The sequence below is a fragment of the Oncorhynchus kisutch genome, linkage group LG10, assembly GCF_002021735.2.
Source record: "Oncorhynchus kisutch isolate 150728-3 linkage group LG10, Okis_V2, whole genome shotgun sequence".
Classification (NCBI taxonomy): Eukaryota; Metazoa; Chordata; class Actinopteri; order Salmoniformes; family Salmonidae; genus Oncorhynchus; species Oncorhynchus kisutch.
Window position 1 is genome coordinate 67419878 of NC_034183.2, and position 20393 is coordinate 67440270.

General features: G+C 45.4%; 1 protein-coding gene and 1 long non-coding RNA gene across 2 annotated transcripts in view; one reads left to right on the plus strand and one right to left on the minus strand.

Annotated features, from left to right (window-relative positions):
* Positions 1–20393, minus strand: part of LOC109897424 (potassium channel subfamily T member 2) — a 119432-nt gene that overhangs the window by 76866 nt on the left and 22173 nt on the right. The window contains exons 3-11 of the mRNA XM_031834864.1: positions 19282–19361; positions 18881–18983; positions 18118–18174; positions 16706–16754; positions 16377–16436; positions 12804–12878; positions 12406–12489; positions 11786–11880; positions 10891–11071 (exon numbers count right to left, since the gene is read on the minus strand). Of these exons, the coding sequence (XP_031690724.1) occupies positions 10891–11071; positions 11786–11880; positions 12406–12489; positions 12804–12878; positions 16377–16436; positions 16706–16754; positions 18118–18174; positions 18881–18983; positions 19282–19361 (784 nt within the window). The remainder of the gene's footprint in view (positions 1–10890; positions 11072–11785; positions 11881–12405; positions 12490–12803; positions 12879–16376; positions 16437–16705; positions 16755–18117; positions 18175–18880; positions 18984–19281; positions 19362–20393) is intronic.
* Positions 14708–18346, plus strand: LOC116375930 (uncharacterized). Its single transcript, XR_004211347.1, has 3 exons — positions 14708–14923; positions 15248–15628; positions 15762–18346. It is a non-coding gene; the product is annotated as an uncharacterized LOC116375930 (long non-coding RNA).

Sequence of the window (20393 nt, forward strand, 5' to 3'; positions counted from 1 at the left end):
TAGACAGTAGGCGGGTTGAGGTAGTGAAAGACAGTAGGTGTGTTGAGGTAGTGATAGACAGATAGTAGGTGGGTTGAGGTAGTGATAGATAGATAGTAGGTGGGTTGAGGTAGTGATAGTGACAGAGAGTAGGTGGTTTGAGGTAGTGATAGACAGTAGGTCGGTTGAGGTAGTGATAGATAGACAGTAGGTGGGTTGAGGTAGTGATAGATAGACAGTAGGTGGTTTGAGGTAGTGATAGACAATAGGTAGGTTGAGGTAGTGATAGATAGACAGTAGGTTGGTTGAAGTAGTGATAGATAGACAGTAGGTGGGTTGAGGTAGTGATAGATAGACAGTAGGTGGGTTGAGGTAGTGAAAAGTGACAGACAGTAGGTGGTTTGAGGTAGTGAACGACAGTAGGTGGGTTGAGGTAGTGATAGATAGACAGTAGGTGGGTTGAGGTAGTGATAGACATACAGTAGGTGGGTTGAGGTAGTGATAGATAGACAGTAGGTTGGTTGAAGTACTGATAGATAGACAGTAGGTGGGTTGAGGTAGTGATAGACATACAGTAGGTGGATTGAGGTAGTGATAGATAGACAGTAGGTGGGTTGAGGTAGTGATAGTGAAAGACAGTAGGTGGTTTAAGGGTAGTGATCGACAGTAGGTGGGTTGAGGTAGTGATAGTGAAAGACAGTAGATGGGTTGAAGTAGTGATAGATAGATAGATAGTAGGTGGGTTGAGGTAGTGATAGACATACAGTAGGTGGGTTGAGCTAGTGATAGACAGACAGTAGGTGGGTTGAGGTAGTGATAGATAGACAGTAGGTGGGTTGAGGTAGTGATAGTGAAGACAGTAGATGGGTTGAAGTAGTGATAGATAGATAGATAGATAGTAGGTGGGTTGAGGTAGTGATAGTGAAAGACAGTAGATGGGTTGAAGTAGTGATAGATAGATAGTAGGTGGGTTGAAGTAGTGATCGATAGACAGTAGGTGGGTTGAGGCAGTGATAGATAGACAGTAAGTGGGTTGAGGCAGTGATAGATAGATATTGGTCGGGTTGAGGTAGTGATAGACAGTAGGCGGGTTGAGGTAGTGAAAGACAGTAGGTGTGTTGAGGTAGTGATAGACAGATAGTAGGTGGGTTGAGGTAGTGATAGATAGATAGTAGGTGGGTTGAGGTAGTGATAGTGACAGAGAGTAGGTGGTTTGAGGTAGTGATAGACAGTAGGTCGGTTGAGGTAGTGATAGATAGACAGTAGGTGGGTTGAGGTAGTGATAGATAGACAGTAGGTGGTTTGAGGTAGTGATAGACAATAGGTAGGTTGAGGTAGTGATAGATAGACAGTAGGTTGGTTGAAGTAGTGATAGATAGACAGTAGGTGGGTTGAGGTAGTGATAGACATACAGTAGGTGGGTTGAGGTAGTGATAGATAGACAGTAGGTAGGTTGAGGTAGTGATAGACAGCCAGTAGGTGGGTTGAGGTAGTGATAGACAGACAGTAGGTGGGTTGAGGTAGTGATAGTGATGGACCGTTGGTGGGTTGAGGTAGTGATAGATAGACAGTAGGTGGGTTGAGGTAGTGATAGACAGACAGTAGGTGGGTTGAGGTAGTGATAGACAGACAGTAGGTGGTTTGAGGTAGTGATAGATAGATAGTAGGTGGGTTGTGGTAGTAATAGACAGACAGTAGGTGGGTTGAGGTAGTGACAGTGATGGACCGTTGGTGGGTTGATGTAGTGATAGATAGACAGTAGGTGGGTTGAGGTAGTGGTAGTGACAGACAGTAGGTGGGTTGAGGTAGAAATAGACAGACAGTAGGTGGTTTGAGGTAGTGATAGACAGTAGGCGTGTTGAGGTAGTGATAGATAGACAGTAGGTGGGTTGAGGTAGTGATAGACAGGCAGTAGGTGGGTTGAAGTTGTGAGACACAGACAGTAGGTAGGTTGAGGTAGTGACAGACAGACAGTAGGTGGGTTGAGGTAGTGATAGACAGTAGGTGGGTTGAAGTAGTGAGACACAGACATGTAGGTTGAGGTAGTGACAGATAGATAGTAGGTGGGTTGAGGTAGTGATAGAGAGACAGTAGGTGGGTTGAGGTAGTGATTGATAGACAGTAGGTGGGTTGAGGTAGTGATAGAGAGACAGTAGGTGGGTTGAGGTAGTGATTGATAGACAGTAGGTGGGTTGAGGTAGTGATAGATAGACAGTAGGTGGGTTGAGGTAGTGATAGATTGACAGTAGGTGGGTTGAGGTAGTGATAGACATACAGTAGGTGGGTTGAGGTAGTGATAGATAGACAGTAGGTGGGTTGAGGTAGTGATAGATTGACAGTAGGTGGGTTGAGGTAGTGATAGACATACAGTAGGTGGGTTGAGGTAGTGGTAGACATACAGTAGGTGGGTTGAGGTAGTGATAGACATACAGTAGGTGGGTTGAGGTAGTGATAGACATACAGTAGGTAGGTTGAGGTAGTGATAGATTGACAGTAGGTGGGTTGAGGTAGTGATAGAGAGACAGTAGGTGGGTTGAGGTAGTGATAGACAGACAGTAGGTGGTTTGAAGTAGTGATAGAGAGACAGTAGATGGGTTGAGGAAGTGATAGATAGACAGTAGGTGGGTTGAGGTAGTGGTAGTGACAGACAGTAGGTTGGTTGAGGTAGTGATAGAGAGACAGTAGGTGGGTTGAAGTAGTGATAGACAGTCAGTAGGTGGGTTGAGGTAGTGACAGTGATGGACCGTTGGTGGGTTGAGGTAGTGATAGATAGACAGTAGGTGGGTTGAGGTAGTGGTAGTGACAGACAGTAGGTGGGTTGAGGTAGTAATAGACAGACAGTAGGTGGGTTGAGGTAGTGACAGACAGATAGTAGGTGGGTTGAGGTAGTGATAGAGAGACAGTAGGTGGGTTGAGGTAGTGATAGATAGACAGTAGGTGGTTTGAGGTAGTGATAGATAGACAGTAGGTGGGTTGAGGTAGTGATAGTGATGGACAGTTGGTGGGTTGAGGTAGTGATAGATAGACAGTAGGTGGGTTGAGGTAGTGATAGATAGACAGTAGGTGGCTTGAGGTAGTGATAGTGAAAGACAGTAGGTGGGTTGAGGTAGTGATAGATAGATAGTAGGTGGGTTGAGGCAGTGATAGATAGACAGTATGTGGGTTGAGGTAGTGATAAATAGACAGTAGGTGGGTTGAGGTAGTGATAGACAGACAGACAGTAGGTGGGTTGAGGTAGTGATAGATAGACAGTAGGTGGGTTGAGGTAGTGATAGATTGACAGTAGGTGGGATGAGGTAGTGATAGACAGACAGTAGGTGGGTTGAGGTAGTGATAGACAGACAGTAGGTAGGTTGAGGTAGTGATAGATAGACAGTAGGTGGTTTGAGGTAGTGATAGATAGACAGTAGGTGGGTTGAGGTAGTGATAGTGATGGACAGTTGGTGGGTTGAGGTAGTGATAGATAGACAGTAGGTGGGTTGAGGTAGTGATAGATAGACAGTAGGTGGCTTGAGGTAGTGATAGTGAAAGACAGTAGGTGGGTTGAGGTAGTGATAGATAGATAGTAGGTGGGTTGAGGCAGTGATAGATAGACAGTATGTGGGTTGAGGTAGTGATAGATAGACAGTAGGTGGGTTGAGGTAGTGATAGACAGACAGACAGTAGGTGGGTTGAGGTAGTGATAGATAGACAGTAGGTGGGTTGAAGTAGTGAGACACAGACAGTAGGTAGGTTGAGGTAGTGACAGACAGATAGTAGGTGGGTTGAGGTAGTGATAGAGAGACAGTAGGTGGGTTGAGGTAGTGATAGATTGACAGTAGGTGGGTTGAGGTAGTGATAGACAGATAGTAGGTGGGTTGAGGTAGTGATAGACAGACAGTAGGTGGGTTGAGGTAGTGATAGAGAGACAGTATGTGTTTTGAGGAAGTGATAGATAGACAGCAGGTGTGTTGAGGTAGTGTTAGTAACAGACAGTAGGTGGGTTGAGGTAGTGATAGATAGACAGTAGGTTGGTTGAAGTAGTGATAGATAGACAGTAGGTGGGTTGAGGTAGTGATAGATAGACAGTAGGTGGTTTGAGGTAGTGATAGACAATAGGTAGGTTGAGGTAGCGATAGATAGACAGTAGGTGGGTTGAGGTAGTGATAGACAGACAGTAGGTGGGTTGAGGAAGTGATAGAGAGACAGTAGGTGGGTTGAGGTAGTGATAGATAGATAGTAGGTGTGTTGAGGTAGTGTTAGTGACAGACAGTAGGTGGGTTGAGGTAGTGATAGACATACAGTAGGTGGGTTGAGGTAGTGATAGATAGACAGTAGGTGGGTTGAGGTAGTGATAGACAGACAGTAGGTGGGTTGAGGTAGTGATAGACAGGCAGTAGGTGGGTTGAAGTAGTGAGACACAGACAGTAGGTAGGTTGAGGTAGTGATAGAGAGACAGTAGGTGGGTTGAGGTAGTGATAGATAGACAGTAGGTGGGTTGAGGTAGTGATAGACATACAGTATGTGGGTTGAGGTAGTGATAGATTGACAGTAGGTGGGTTGAGGTAGTGATAGACAGACAGTAGGTGGGTTGAGGTAGTGATAGACAGACAGTAGGTGGGTTGAGCTAGTGATAGACGGACAGTAGGTGGGTTGAGGTAGTGATAGTGAAAGACAGTAGATGGGTTGAAGTAGTGATAGATAGATAGTAGGTGGGTTGAGGTAGTGATAAGTGACAGACAGTAGGTGGTTTAAGGGTAGTGATAGACAGTAGGTGGGTTGAAGTAGTGATAGATAGACAGTAGGTGGGTTGAAGTAGTGATCGATAGACAGTAGGTGGGTTGAGGCAGTGATAGATAGACAGTAAGTGGGTTGAGGCAGTGATAGATAGACATTGGTCGGGTTGAGGTAGTGATAGATAGACAGTAGGCGGGTTGAGGTAGTGAAAGACAGTAGGTGTGTTGAGGTAGTGATAGACAGACAGTAGGTCGGTTGAGGTAGTGATAGATAGACAGTAGGTGGGTTGAGGTAGTGATAGATAGACAGTAGGTGGGTTGAGGTAGTGATAGACAATAGGTAGGTTGAGGTAGTGATAGATAGACAGTAGGTTGGTTGAAGTAGTGATAGATAGACAGTAGGTAGGTTGAGGTAGTGATAGACAGCCAGTAGGTGGGTTGAGGTAGTGATAGACAGACAGTAGGTGGGTTGAGGTAGTGATAGTGATGGACCGTTGGTGGGTTGAGGTAGTGATAGATAGACAGTAGGTGGGTTGAGGTAGTGATAGACAGACAGTAGGTGGGTTGAGGTAGTGATAGACAGACAGTAGGTGGTTTGAGGTAGTGATAGATAGATAGTAGGTGGGTTATGGTAGTAATAGACAGCCAGTAGGTGGGTTGAGGTAGTGATAGACAGACAGTAGGTGGGTTGAGGTAGTGATAGTGATGGACCGTTGGTGGGTTGAGGTAGTGATAGATAGACAGTAGGTGGGTTGAGGTAGTGATAGGCAGACAGTAGGTGGGTTGAGGTAGTGATAGACAGACAGTAGGTGGTTTGAGGTAGTGATAGATAGACAGTAGGTAGGTTGAGGTAGTGATAGACAGACAGTAGGTGGGTTGAGGTAGTGATAGACAGTAGGTGGGTTGAAGTAGTGAGACACAGACAGTAGGTAGGTTGAGGTAGTGATATAGAGACAGTAGGTGGGTTGAGGTAGTGATAGACATTCAGTAGGTGGGTTGAGGTAGTGATAGATTGACAGTAGGTGGGTTGAGGTAGTGATAGATAGACAGTAGGTGGGTTGAGGTAGTGATAGATAGACAGTAGGTGGGTTGAGGTAGTGATAGATAGATAGTAGGTGGTTTGAGGTAGTGATAGACATACAGTAGGTGGGTTGAATTAGTGATAGATAGACAGTAGGTGGGTTGAGGTAGTGATAGATAGACAGTAGGTGGGTTGAGGTATTGATAGAGGGTATATTTTGGTATATTTTGCTTGAGCATGCATAGAAATACCGCGTGCAAATCTAGGCCTATAAAAGTTCCCATTTGGGGATGTCTAATAGTATTTCTGATTGTCTTAACTCACCACCACTGATGAGCTGTGGACATTCTCAAAGTATTTTTTTCGTCACCTCACACAGACAATCAACAGAGTGTTTTACATCCATTGCGAATGACAATAGTTCCTCACTGTATTTGAAAATTCTTTCCAACGCTTCCCTTCTCGATAGGCCTAAGTAACCACAGCGCCTCAGTGTGAAATAGATGTTGCTGATCCCAGATCTCCAGTGGAAACATCATAAAATAGGCTACCTGCACACTTCTCCCTTGCACAAATACAGCTGTGCCTGTTCTGAGCTCATTGGCACAGGAAACAGTGAGGGCCCAGTTGAAACAATGTTGCAAGTTCGCTATAGCAAGAGTTAAAGCCAGACAGAGAGAGGGGCAGACAGACAGAGGTTTGAGGTAGTGATAGAGAGACAGTAGGTGGGTTGAGGTAGTGATAGAGAGACAGAGGTGGGTTGAGGTAGTGATAGACAGACAGTAGATGGGTTGAGGTAGTGACAGACAGTAGGTGGTTGAGGTAGTGATAGACAGTAGGTGGGTTGAGGTAGTGATAGACAGACAGTAGGTGGGTTGAGGTAGTGATAGTGACAGACAGTAGGTGGTTTGAGGCAGTGATAGACAGTAGGTGGGTTGAGGTAGTGATAGATAGACAGTAGGTGGGTTGAGGTAGTGATAGAGAGACATTAGGTGTGTTGAGGTAGTGATAGAGAGACAGTAGGTGGGTTGAGGTAGTGATAGAGAGACAGTAGGTGGGTTGAGGTAGTGATAGAGAGACAGTAGGTGGGTTGAGGTAGTGATAGACAGACAGTAGGTGGGTTGAGGTAGTGATAGACAGACAGTTGGTGGTTGAAGTAGTGATAGACAGACAGTAGGTGGGTTGAGGTAGTGATAGATAGACAGTAGGTGGGTTGAGGTATTGATAGACAGACAGTAGGTGGGTTGAGGTAGTGATAGACAGTAGGTGGGTTGAGGTAGTGATAGATAGACAGTAGGTGGGTTGAGGTAGTGATAGAGAGACAGTAGGTGGGTTGAGGTAGTGATAGAGAGACAGTAGGTGGGGTTGAGGTAGTGATAGACAGACAGTAGGTGGGTTGAGGTAGTGATAGACAGACAGTAGGTGGGTTGAGGTAGTGATAGACATACAGTAGGTGGGTTGAGGTAGTGATAGATAGACAGTAGGTGGGTTGAGGTAGTGATAGACAGACAGTAGGTGGGTTGAGGTAGTGATAGACAGGCAGTAGGTGGGTTGAAGTAGTGAGACACAGACAGTAGGTAGGTTGAGGTAGTGATAGAGAGACAGTAGGTGGGTTGAGGTAGTGATAGATAGACAGTAGGTGGGTTGAGGTAGTGATAGACATACAGTATGTGGGTTGAGGTAGTGATAGATTGACAGTAGGTGGGTTGAGGTAGTGATAGACAGACAGTAGGTGGGTTGAGGTAGTGATAGACAGACAGTAGGTGGGTTGAGCTAGTGATAGACGGACAGTAGGTGGGTTGAGGTAGTGATAGTGAAAGACAGTAGATGGGTTGAAGTAGTGATAGATAGATAGTAGGTGGGTTGAGGTAGTGATAAGTGACAGACAGTAGGTGGTTTAAGGGTAGTGATAGACAGTAGGTGGGTTGAAGTAGTGATAGATAGACAGTAGGTGGGTTGAAGTAGTGATCGATAGACAGTAGGTGGGTTGAGGCAGTGATAGATAGACAGTAAGTGGGTTGAGGCAGTGATAGATAGACATTGGTCGGGTTGAGGTAGTGATAGATAGACAGTAGGGCGGGTTGAGGTAGTGAAAGACAGTAGGTGTGTTGAGGTAGTGATAGACAGACAGTAGGTCGGTTGAGGTAGTGATAGATAGACAGTAGGTGGGTTGAGGTAGTGATAGATAGACAGTAGGTGGGTTGAGGTAGTGATAGACAATAGGTAGGTTGAGGTAGTGATAGATAGACAGTAGGTTGGTTGAAGTAGTGATAGATAGACAGTAGGTAGGTTGAGGTAGTGATAGACAGCCAGTAGGTGGGTTGAGGTAGTGATAGACAGACAGTAGGTGGGTTGAGGTAGTGATAGTGATGGACCGTTGGTGGGTTGAGGTAGTGATAGATAGACAGTAGGTGGGTTGAGGTAGTGATAGACAGACAGTAGGTGGGTTGAGGTAGTGATAGACAGACAGTAGGTGGTTTGAGGTAGTGATAGATAGATAGTAGGTGGGTTATGGTAGTAATAGACAGCCAGTAGGTGGGTTGAGGTAGTGATAGACAGACAGTAGGTGGGTTGAGGTAGTGATAGTGATGGACCGTTGGTGGGTTGAGGTAGTGATAGATAGACAGTAGGTGGGGTTGAGGTAGTGATAGGCAGACAGTAGGTGGGTTGAGGTAGTGATAGACAGACAGTAGGTGGTTTGAGGTAGTGATAGATAGACAGTAGGTAGGTTGAGGTAGTGATAGACAGACAGTAGGTGGGGTTGAGGTAGTGATAGACAGTAGGTGGGTTGAAGTAGTGAGACACAGACAGTAGGTAGGTTGAGGTAGTGATATAGAGACAGTAGGTGGGTTGAGGTAGTGATAGACATTCAGTAGGTGGGTTGAGGTAGTGATAGATTGACAGTAGGTGGGTTGAGGTAGTGATAGATAGACAGTAGGTGGGTTGAGGTAGTGATAGATAGACAGTAGGTGGGTTGAGGTAGTGATAGATAGATAGTAGGTGGTTTGAGGTAGTGATAGACATACAGTAGGTGGGTTGAATTAGTGATAGATAGACAGTAGGTGGGTTGAGGTAGTGATAGATAGACAGTAGGTGGGTTGAGGTATTGATAGAGGGTATATTTTGGTATATTTTGCTTGAGCATGCATAGAAATACCGCGTGCAAATCTAGGCCTATAAAAGTTCCCATTTGGGGATGTCTAATAGTATTTCTGATTGTCTTAACTCACCACCACTGATGAGCTGTGGACATTCTCAAAGTATTTTTTTCGTCACCTCACACAGACAATCAACAGAGTGTTTTACATCCATTGCGAATGACAATAGTTCCTCACTGTATTTGAAAATTCCTTTCCAACGCTTCCCTTCTCGATAGGCCTAAGTAACCACAGCGCCTCAGTGTGAAATAGATGTTGCTGATCCCAGATCTCCAGTGGAAACATCATAAAATAGGCTACCTGCACACTTCTCCCTTGCACAAATACAGCTGTGCCTGTTCTGAGCTCATTGGCACAGGAAACAGTGAGGGCCCAGTTGAAACAATGTTGCAAGTTCGCTATAGCAAGAGTTAAAGCCAGACAGAGAGAGGGGCAGACAGACAGAGGTTTGAGGTAGTGATAGAGAGACAGTAGGTGGGTTGAGGTAGTGATAGAGAGACAGAGGTGGGTTGAGGTAGTGATAGACAGACAGTAGATGGGTTGAGGTAGTGACAGACAGTAGGTGGTTGAGGTAGTGATAGACAGTAGGTGGGTTGAGGTAGTGATAGACAGACAGTAGGTGGGTTGAGGTAGTGATAGTGACAGACAGTAGGTGGTTTGAGGCAGTGATAGACAGTAGGTGGGTTGAGGTAGTGATAGATAGACAGTAGGTGGGTTGAGGTAGTGATAGAGAGACATTAGGTGTGTTGAGGTAGTGATACGAGAGACAGTAGGTGGGTTGAGGTAGTGATAGAGAGACAGTAGGTGGGTTGAGGTAGTGATAGAGAGACAGTAGGTGGGTTGAGGTAGTGATAGACAGACAGTAGGTGGGTTGAGGTAGTGATAGACAGACAGTTTGGTGGGTTGAAGTAGTGATAGACAGACAGTAGGTGGGTTGAGGTAGTGATAGATAGACAGTAGGTGGGTTGAGGTATTGATAGACAGACAGTAGGTGGGTTGAGGTAGTGATAGACAGTAGGTGGTTGAGGTAGTGATAGATAGACAGTAGGTGGGTTGAGGTAGTGATAGAGAGGACCAGTAGGTGGGTGAGGTAGTGATAGAGAGACAGTAGGTGGGTTGAGGTAGTGATAGACAGACAGTAGGTGGGTTGAGGTAGTGATAGACAGACAGTAGGTGGGTTGAGGTAGTGATAGACAGACAGTAGGTGGGTTGAGGTAGTGATAGACAGACAGTAGGTGGGTTGAGGTAGTGATAGACAGACAGTAGGTGGGTTGAGGTAGTGATAGACAGACAGTAGGTAGGTAATGATAATAGTGATAAACAGTTGTTTATATTTGAACCAGGAGGCTGCCTGCATGTTAATGTGCTCTGTGGCATCCCCGTGCATCAGACAGGCTGGATGGCAGGGAGGGAGACTGGAGGTTCTCCTCTCCCTGACAGCAGACACGGCTGAAACCCACACACTCAGAGGGGGTAAGGAGGTGTTGGGCAGCCAGTAATGTCAGGGGGTATTTATGGATGAAAGACAGGGAGAGGGGAGTGAGAGGGCTACATGGCTCTGTGTGCCATTTCCTGTCCTGCTCAAACATGCCTCCCAGAGCACAACAGTACAGCGGCTCAGACCACACACACACACACACGCTCACCACACACACACACCACACAACACACACACACACACATACACACACACACACACACACACACACACACACACACACACACCACACACATAAAAGGTTCCTATTATCACAACTGAAATGACAGTAATGGGACATGGGGAGAGGAGAGGGATACTACTATGGGCAGGAAATGACAGATTCACTGAAACAGTGACACTATGCTCTTCTGTATAATTGGAATATCTGATGTACAATATTATTGTTCAGTCGGCTTCTCCCCTCAGCAGTATGTGCGGGAATACATCAGGGAGAAAATACTGGAAAATAGCACCAGCTAAATGATCCATAAAAATACAATGAAAACAACAACAACAGTATTGGGATTTTCCCCTCCCCTGTATGGGAAGCACGATGAGCGCCACACAGATCATGATGACCACTAGCAGCTGAGAAGGCCATATCTGGGGCGTGACATCACCGAAGCCCACAGTAGAGAAGGTGACCACGCAGAAGTAGAGAGAGTCAAACAGAGTCAGGTTGTTTCCTGCTCGCTCTAGGTGCTGGATCCCACATATACTGAGGGGAGGTGGAGGTGGTGGAGGTGGAGGAGGAGGAAGAAGCAGAGGTGTAGGAGGAGGTGGAGATGGAGGAGGAGGATGTGGAGGAGGAGGTGGAGGATGGAGAGGATGAGGACGGAGGTGGAGGAGGAGATTAAGGAGAGGAAGAAAGCCAATTATGATGGGGATTGAGAGGGGAGTCAGAGGGGGAGGGGAGGAACAGGAGGACAGAGAGATGGACAGGTGGGAAGGAGGAAGTAAGCATGAGAAGACCAGAGGGAACTACTGTGTGTGTGTGTGTGTGTGTGTGTGTGTGTGTGTGTGTGTGTGTGTGTGTGTGTGTGTGTGTGTGGTGTGTGTGTGTGTGTGTGTGTGTGTGTGTGTGTGTGTGTGTGTGTGTAGTGTGTGCGGGCATGCACGTCTGTCGACAGTGTGTGTGCAAAGTGTTTGTGCACAGTGTGTATATGACTAGTGTGTGTTTACCCAGAGCTGAAGGGCCGGTTCAGTCAACATTGTGCTGTCAGTAGTGATAAGGTCAGCCAGTCTCATCCAGGAAGCTTTCAGACCTCCAGGACCTAATATTATGCTATATCAGCCTGGGCTATTTCTCAAAGCTAGCCTCTACCAACCACTCAATACTGCTACATCACTCCTATACCTGCCATTGGGCTCAAGTAGAGGAAAACCCCCCTCTTCCTCCCAGTGATTGCTAGCAGTGATTGTGGTGACCCACCAGGTGAACATGAGGCAGACCAGGGTGCAGATGAGGATGAGGACCTGGTTGAACATAGCTGAGTGAGTACGCTGGATGGCCCGGTGCAGATCATTCTGAAACACAGCAGGGAGAGAGAGAGAGAGAGAGAGAGAGAGAGAGAGAGAGAGAGAGAGAGAGAGAGAGAGAGAGAGAGAGAGAGAGAGAGAGAGAGAGAGAGAGAGAGAGAGAGAGAGAGAGAGAGAAAGAGAGAGAGAGAAAGAGAGAGAGAGAGAGAGGTGATAAGAAAAATATAGTGCTGTGACGTGGGGAGGATAAGTGTAAAGCCATTGCATCTTCATAATGTCCCAAAAACCAGAGAAGAATACAAAGATAATTGAGGGACAAGGACAAAAGGAATATGATGTGTATAATACAAGAAAATAATAGAGAATACATACACTTACATCTGTAAGAATGAGTGGGTGTCAAAACTTGTGGTATAAAGAGAAATAGAGAACAGTGCAATGTTTTTAAGAGGTGCAGAGATGTCATCTGAAAGAAACAGTGGAAGAGATGAGATAAAGAGACACCTGAGAGAACAGTTGTGAAGTGGAGAGATGGAGTGACTTAAACTGAGCAATAAATATGTATTTTCTCACTATCATGTTCTCCAAGGCATGTTTGGCCAGCCAGCAGTTGAGAAACACAGGGATGAACAGATTTCTGAGGGAGGGCAAAATCACCTGAAGGAGAAAGAGATTTAGTCTGTGTTTTGGTGAGTGCTAACGGCATTATTTTCATCATCGTGCCTCATCAAAGGTCCTTATCTTTTGTAAGTTTGGTGAGATATTGAAGGGAAAAATTGCCAGTGGGGGAAGGAGCATTTTGCAGCAACAACATAGGGTAGAGTATCTTACTGACCACAGGCATGCAACATCCTATATATTGTGTGAAATGTATTCCCTGTACAGGGTTGAAACTACTGTACAACGGGATCAAAGAACAAATAGCTCACTAGGCATAATGTTCCATAATGCATGCGTTTAATTGGACTCACAGTGATCACAAAGGGAACAGCACTGATCATCTCCAGGATGAAGGAAACACGCAACACTTGCTCCCAAACGTTGCCCTGGAAACACAACAACACACGGAGGTCAGAGAAACTCCATTGTCATGGCAACTTCGGGGATGACCAGATAAAGTGTTCCTTTGACTGGATTTGTGAATGAGATGGCCACGTTTACCCTGTTGAACACGGACACGGACAAGGGTGACCCTCCTTTGCTACCTGTTCACTTCCACTTAAAAAGGAGGCATTACTCAGGTTTCAGTCTGTAAGCTTCTTGCGACAATTAAGATGTCAAATATCATGTCGCATTTTTATGTGTTCAGCCACAGCTTGCTTATAGCTAACCAGAGACCTGGTTTGTGTGGGTGGACAGCCAGAGCCAGGCCTTGTGTATGTCCTCAGAGTTATCGATGAGGTTTAAGCATTAAAACCTCCACCTCCTCCTGGCCCCCTGACTGACACTGTAGCAGGCTAGGCAGTGTGAGCCATGGTGTGACAGCTCCACAGACCAATAGACACACCGCTAGTTTGCTAAGTACATCAAAGAGCAGGGATGCTGGGTAACCCTCCATGGGGGATCAGATCACACGCTGCCTCTCTCTGGGGGGATTCCTTTATCCCAGTCACTCTCATGCATCATTCAATAGGGAGAGCCTGTTGAGGCTCCTCAAAATACAGGGTCGGCCTAAGCCTTTTGGGGGTCCTAAGCGCGATTTGGATGCCCCCCCCCCACACACCTCGTGGGCAAGACATTTTAGTAGCCCCGCTCTTGACAGCCCCCCCTCTTGAATTTAAGTTTTAAAGTTAATTTCCTACAATTAAACACATTTTGTTAGGGGGAGTAGACAAAATGGTGCAGTTTTAAAGCAAGCTTTCTGCAATTCTACATATTTTGCCATGGAGTGGAGAGAAGTTTAACCAAGTTCAACACATTTCATGCAATTCTACACATGTTAATGATATCTGAGTGAAAGTGATCAACAAAATCAATGGGGGCATCTTGGAGGTCAGGGCCACTGGGCACATGCCCTGCGTGCTTGGTCGGTATTCGGCCATGCTTATGCTTACTACAAGTTTAGATAGCTGGCTAGACTAACTTACCAATCGAACAATCGTTAGCTGACCGGGTGAATTGAGTGACAGTCAGTGACTGACATAACAATAGAAAAACTGCTGATGCACAACCACATTTCGAAATTTAACCTTGGCTATTCTACTATTCTAACTCTCAACAGTAATTTGAGACCTCGACTGAGTCCCACCCCCCCAAAACAAATGTGGGTACCGGGGGCCACTTATGCCTAGAGACGGCCCTGCTCAGATATATGCTTAATCTAGACTGTATATCAGAGGATCAAATGATGAGATGTAAAGTACATTCCCCCAAGACATGTCACATGTATCTACATAGACATACACAGACTGAGGCTTGTTGTTTTGTGGGGCACCAAAATAGCTATCCATCTCCAGCAGTTTCTGTAATCTCAACACTAAAACACAGTAGAACACCCAGTAAAATACAGTACATGTGTTTTACAGCAATAATGCTGTAGATAGCACTGCATTATGGCAAAATGCTGAAAAAGAATCAATCAATCAAGTTTATTTATAAAGCCCTTTTTACATCAGCCGATGTCACAAAGTGCTATACAGAAACCTAGTCTAAAACCCCAAACAGCAGGAAATGCATATGTAGAAGCACGGTGACTAGGGAAGAAACCTAGAGAGGAACCAGGCTATGAGGGGTGGCCAGTCCTCTTCTGGCTGTGCCGGGTGGAGATTATAACAGTACATGGTCAAGATGTTCAAATGTTCATAGATGACCAGCAGGGTCAAATAATAATAGTCACAGTAGTTGTAGAGGGTGCAACAAATCAGCACCTCAGGTGTGAATGTCAGTTGGCTTTTCATAGCCGATCATTCAGAGTTAGAGACAGCAGGTCGCACCACCGCTAACTAGCTAGCCGTTTCACATCCGTTACACCTACTGTAGATTCAAATGATCAGTTTCAGGCCCCAACCTGTCGGGTGAGACACATGACTATTTAAGTAAATATCTTCTTGAAGCGGCTGTGAAGTGGAAGAATATTTTCAGCAGCTTCTGGGTAGGTACCTTGACTTGTTTATAAGTATTTTTATTGCTAGCCAACGTTGAATTACTGCAATTGTTCTTAGCTAACCTAGCTAGCTAGCTGGCTAATGTTTGCTATCTATCTATCTAGCCAGCTAGTTAGCTAGCTCAGATAATAACTGTTGTGATTATAGGCTTTTAGGTACACCACAGCCTCTGAGTGCCATAGAGGATAGACTGAGCACAGATTAGTGACTGTTATGTTTTCACCGCTACTACAGAGATAATGGTTTGTTTCTAGCAGTTCAAAAGATATTACCCATATTATTACCTTCGCATCTTTTATTTTTCCTGACAGGCTGAATTTGACACATAAACCACGTCGTGGGCCGTTACACCAGTCGCGAGCCACCAAAGCGGATTCGAATGAGCACTGCGCCTGTATTGTATCGAGGTGTTTGCGAACTAAGGTGCTTGTCACTGAGCAGCTGTAACACAGTGTTGCCGGCGGTAGCTAGTAAAGTGGCCAATTTTTTCCATCCCAGGATTATATTTCAAGTGGGATAGCAGCCTACACAATAAATAACTCATATTGGTAGCCATCTAGATGTCACCTTGATACAGGCTACTCAATGGGGAGAGCATGAACGGCAACAACACAGGGACACAGTGTTCTCAGATGTCACAACCCTGTGTGATTGGGTTCACTGGGCTCTCAGTTTGAATGACCTCTAGTGAGGTAAGTACACACACACAACACCAGCTTGATATGCCCTATGTCACCTATCTTTTAACCCTCAGGGTAACATCCCTGGTGCTCTCTGTCTCTCTGTCTCTCATTCTATTATGTATTGTTCTATGCTTGTCCTAAGGGTGAGAAGAGCTGACAAATCAGAACTGAGGAGGATTGTTACGGAGCCCCATGATGAACACCTGATTCTGCGCTGACTTCTCTCTCCTGGATGCTCTACTGTACATACTGTCCCGTTGTGTGTTTCACTGCCTCTGAACACCCTTACCCCGAATAGATTTGCCCCTGATCATAGGTCTAGGATTGTACCCAATCCCAATTTGAACTTCCTCTCTCTCTTAGTCTCTGTCTCCCCACACACCCCACACACAGGCAAACAATATTGTTTTTAAATTAGTGTTGTAGTGTTGTTCTTATTTGGTTACATATGTGTTAATTGTTGTTACTTCTATAGTCAATTATTTTGTGTACTTTGTTGTTAATATTGTTACCAATTTAAATTAATAGTTTTTCTTACATTTAGATTTCAGTGAGAATTTCACTGTAAATTTACAGCATTGACCTGGCACCAGAGTTACCAGCGCAATACTGTAATTTTGGGATGCTGTAATCTGTTTTACAGTAAGGGAAATAGTACTGTGAAATATATTACAGCAAAATTACAGTATTAAGTTGGCAACTCTGGTTCCAGTATAATTCTGTACATTTACAGGGAACAGATTTACAGTGTACTCACCTTGTAGCTGAGGTACACAAGCAACATGGTCTCGAAAAAGCTGATGAAAGCTACAAGCACCTGGAGAGAGATGAAAGGAGAGAGAGAGGGAAAGAAAGAGAGAAAGAAAGAGAGAGAGAAAGATTGGAGTAGTAACAGCAATAGAGAGTGAGAGAGACAGAGAGTGGGTGGAATCATCATTTTGATGATTCAACTCCATCAATAAGAAGTTAAAGTGAAGCAATAAACCAGAGAGAGAGTGTGCGTGTGTGTGTGTGTGTGTGTGTGTGTGTGTGTGTGTGTGTGTGTAGACAGCCTTGTTAATATGACAGTTCAACATTGTGTCTGACCTGTAGAGCCCACAGAGGCAGAGGCCTATTCACCCAGATGATAAGAGACCTGCAGACACAGAACAAACAGAGCACATAATACATGACACATTGGGAGGAGAGGAAAGGAGGGAGAATAAAAGAAAAAGGAGATGTAACAGGGGTAAATATTAAAAGGACTCCCTTTCAAATATGATCAATCCAACGACATAACGCCTCTTGTAATTATGTTTTTCACAAGCGAGTGGTTCTGAACTACAGCTGCCATTAGACTTCCTCTGTGAAAAAGCATCACAATCAATGTTCGCAGATAACATGAATGCAGATTTACAGCTCTGTTGTGAGAAAGAGGCTCTATCCAGAGGCCTCTCGGGGCTTATCATTGCTGCCTTCTGAGTCTGCTGCCTGGAGTGTGTGTCAGCCAAAGAGCAACGGCCAGCCAAAGTCTTTATTAAGCACACTCTGTCATACTCCTTATTCATTTATAGCCAGAGTTTACACAGTGTCACCAGCCGCCAATGGTTAAATAAATATGTCCCTGAGCAGGACTGGAGGCAGAGCCCAAGGACCCAGTCACATCTGGGACATACTCAGTCAGTTGGATGGTCGGTTTGCTGGTCACTCGCTCACTCACTCACTCGTGCCTTTGAATCTCAGTCCACACCACTGGACATTCCACTCCTAGAAAGGACATTTTGGATGAGTGCAAACTAAGTTCACTTTTAAGTGCAAATAATCAGTCCCAAGACTCCTAATTCAAATAGTTTCTGTTTACTTAGCCTTCAGGCTCTGGTCTAGTGCACACACTCACAGCAGCCCCAAGACATTTCCTGTATCAGTCTTTGACTGGTTTACAGACAGCAGCTGCTAATTAGGTTATATGGACACTACATACAGTACATATTATGTTGGCATGAAATCCATACAGGTAACATTGTGACAAACGAATGTGCTACTGCAATAATGTAATGTTTGCAGGTTGGCATTTATTGTCATGAATCTTGCCCTGGAGGCAGAATGGTCACTAGCTGGCATAGCCACAAAGTCATCAAAACCTAACCCTAAACTTAACCACACTGCTAACCCTAATGCTTAACCATAACTCTATATTAAGACCAAAAAGCACATTTTTGTTTTCATACATTTTTAGGATATAGCCAATTTTTTCTATGCAGTTGACCCATCTAGCGGAAATTGCTCAGTTCTGCCTCCAGGGCAAGAGTCATGACAATAAACGTCAATCTGCATAATGTACCATGTCTACATCTCCAACCTCTCTATTACTCACAGTATCATTAACTGTCTGTTGTACATGGTCTCATTACAGTGCTCTGTGGTGGACACAAGATGAACATCTCTCTCTCTGTATTAGACTCCCAGACCAGTCTTGGCTCCTCATTAAAGATGAATGGGACATAAACATGTAAACTTACCAGTCAAACTGGGTCCTGCTGGGGTGGACCGATGCATTCTGTTTGGAACAGTCCAGACTACAGGGGAAACATGCATAACAAGAGGACTGAAACGTGTCATGCTTGGACATTCAAAGAGTTCTAGCTTCCTGTGTTCCTCAACCCCATCCTATATGACCTCAAATTTCTCTCTCTCTGTTTCCTCCAGAATTGTAATGCCGGTGTTACATTCTCAACATACTCCTCACTCCCTCTCCACCAATACTCATAACTCCCTCTCCACTGATACTCCTCACTACCTCTCCACTGATACTCCTCACCCCTCAGCCCCCTCCACTGATACTCCCTCTCCACCAATACTCCCCACTCCCTCTCCACCAATACTCCTCACCCCCTCTCTACTGATACTCGCCACTCCCTCTCCACTGATACTCCTCACTACCTCTCCACTGATACTCCCCACTCCCTCTCCACCAATACTCCTCACTACCTCTCCACTGATACTCCCCACTCCATCTCCACCAATACTCCTCACTCCCTCTCCACTGATACTCCTCACTACCTCTCCACTGATACTCCCCACTCCATATCCACCAATACTCCTAACTCCCTCTCCACTGATACTCCTCACCCCTCACTACCTCTCCACTGATACTCCTCACTACCTCTCCACTGATACTCCTCACTCTATCTCCACCAATACTCCCTACTCCCTCTCCACCAATACTCCCTACTCCCTCTCCAATACTAAAGGCACTCTTATTTACCCCCCCCCCTTCCTCACCAGTCCTGTCTCTCCTCCTGTGGGTCGTCCAGTAGGACTCTGACCATGTAGAGGAGACAGCTCAATACTTTCAGAGAGAAGTTGAACAGCCTCACCCTCAGACCTGCAGCACATAAACCAACCACAGCAAGTCAAGGACTTAATCAATAAAGTCAATGAATTAATCAATTCAACATAATACATTATCATCAATCAATGGCTGTGTTTACACAGGCAGCCCAATTCTGATCTTTTGCCACAAATTGGTCTTTTGAACAATGCGATCAGATCTTTTGCCAATAATTGGGTAAAAGATCAGAATTGGGCTGCCAGTGTAAACACAGATTTGAAAGGATTATGTAATGACAGCCAGTCTATAGGACAATAAGTAGGAACTCCATGTCTGAACATTGACAACTCACTGGATCTTTGGTTTTTGATGAAGAACAGCTTGAGGCGCTCCTTGAAAGTGTTTTCATTCACATAGAATTCTACCTGCACCCTGAGAGAGGGAGGGATGGAGAGAGGGAGGGATGGAGAGAGGGAGGGATAGAGAGAGGGAGGGATGGAGAGAGGGAGGGATGGAGAGAGGGAGGGATAGAGAGAGGGAGGGATGGAGAGAGGGAGGGATAGAGAGAGGGAGGGATGGAGAGAGGGAGGGATAGAGGGAGAGAGGGAGGGATGGAGAGAGGGAGGGATGGAGAGAGGGAGGGATAGAGAGAGGGAGGGATGGAGAGAGGGAGGGATGGAGAGAGGGAGGGATGGAGAGAGGGAGGGATAGAGAGAGGGAGGGATGGATGGAGAATGACCAGTGAAGAGGAAGATGGGTAACAGGTGAATACCAAAGTTAAGGGAGGGGGAGTAGTGGAGATTGAGGGAGAGGTAGATAGATATGGGAAAATAAAAGGAAAGAAATGAGACAACAGAGAGCGAGAATGAAAAAGAGGAGAGTGGAGTGAGAGAATAGAGGTAGAGAGAGAGAGAGGTGATAATGGTTATAGGAACAGCAACAATAAGTTGGGAAATAAATAACAGTGTGGTTAGGTTATATTAAAGACGGGAGGAAATGATGTCGCTGTGTGTCTTCCCCAGTCAGTCAGGCCGCCATGGCAGCTGTAGTCAGCCTCGTTATCTCTGCTGATTAAATATACAGCAACAAATGACTTCCCTCTGTTCTGCTGAATATGAAGAGTCCATAATTACTGCTCTCTCCTCCCTCACCCCCCTCAGTCCCTACTGCCAGACAGACCACATAGCACACACACAGCCAACGCCTGAAATGCACACCTATATATGCCATTAAGATCCTATATCGGTATATGGACACATACAGGAAGGAACTCAGTCACATAGGATAACATGCAAAACAAAGACAAGAGTAGTGAGTGCACTCCATGGATACATACATATGAACACACACACACAAATATGCGCACGCACGCAGTCCAGCATGCGCTCACACATACACACTGTCATCAGGAAATCTCATTTCCTGGTAGACCCCCTCATGAGAGATTGGCCACTTCTTCTGTTC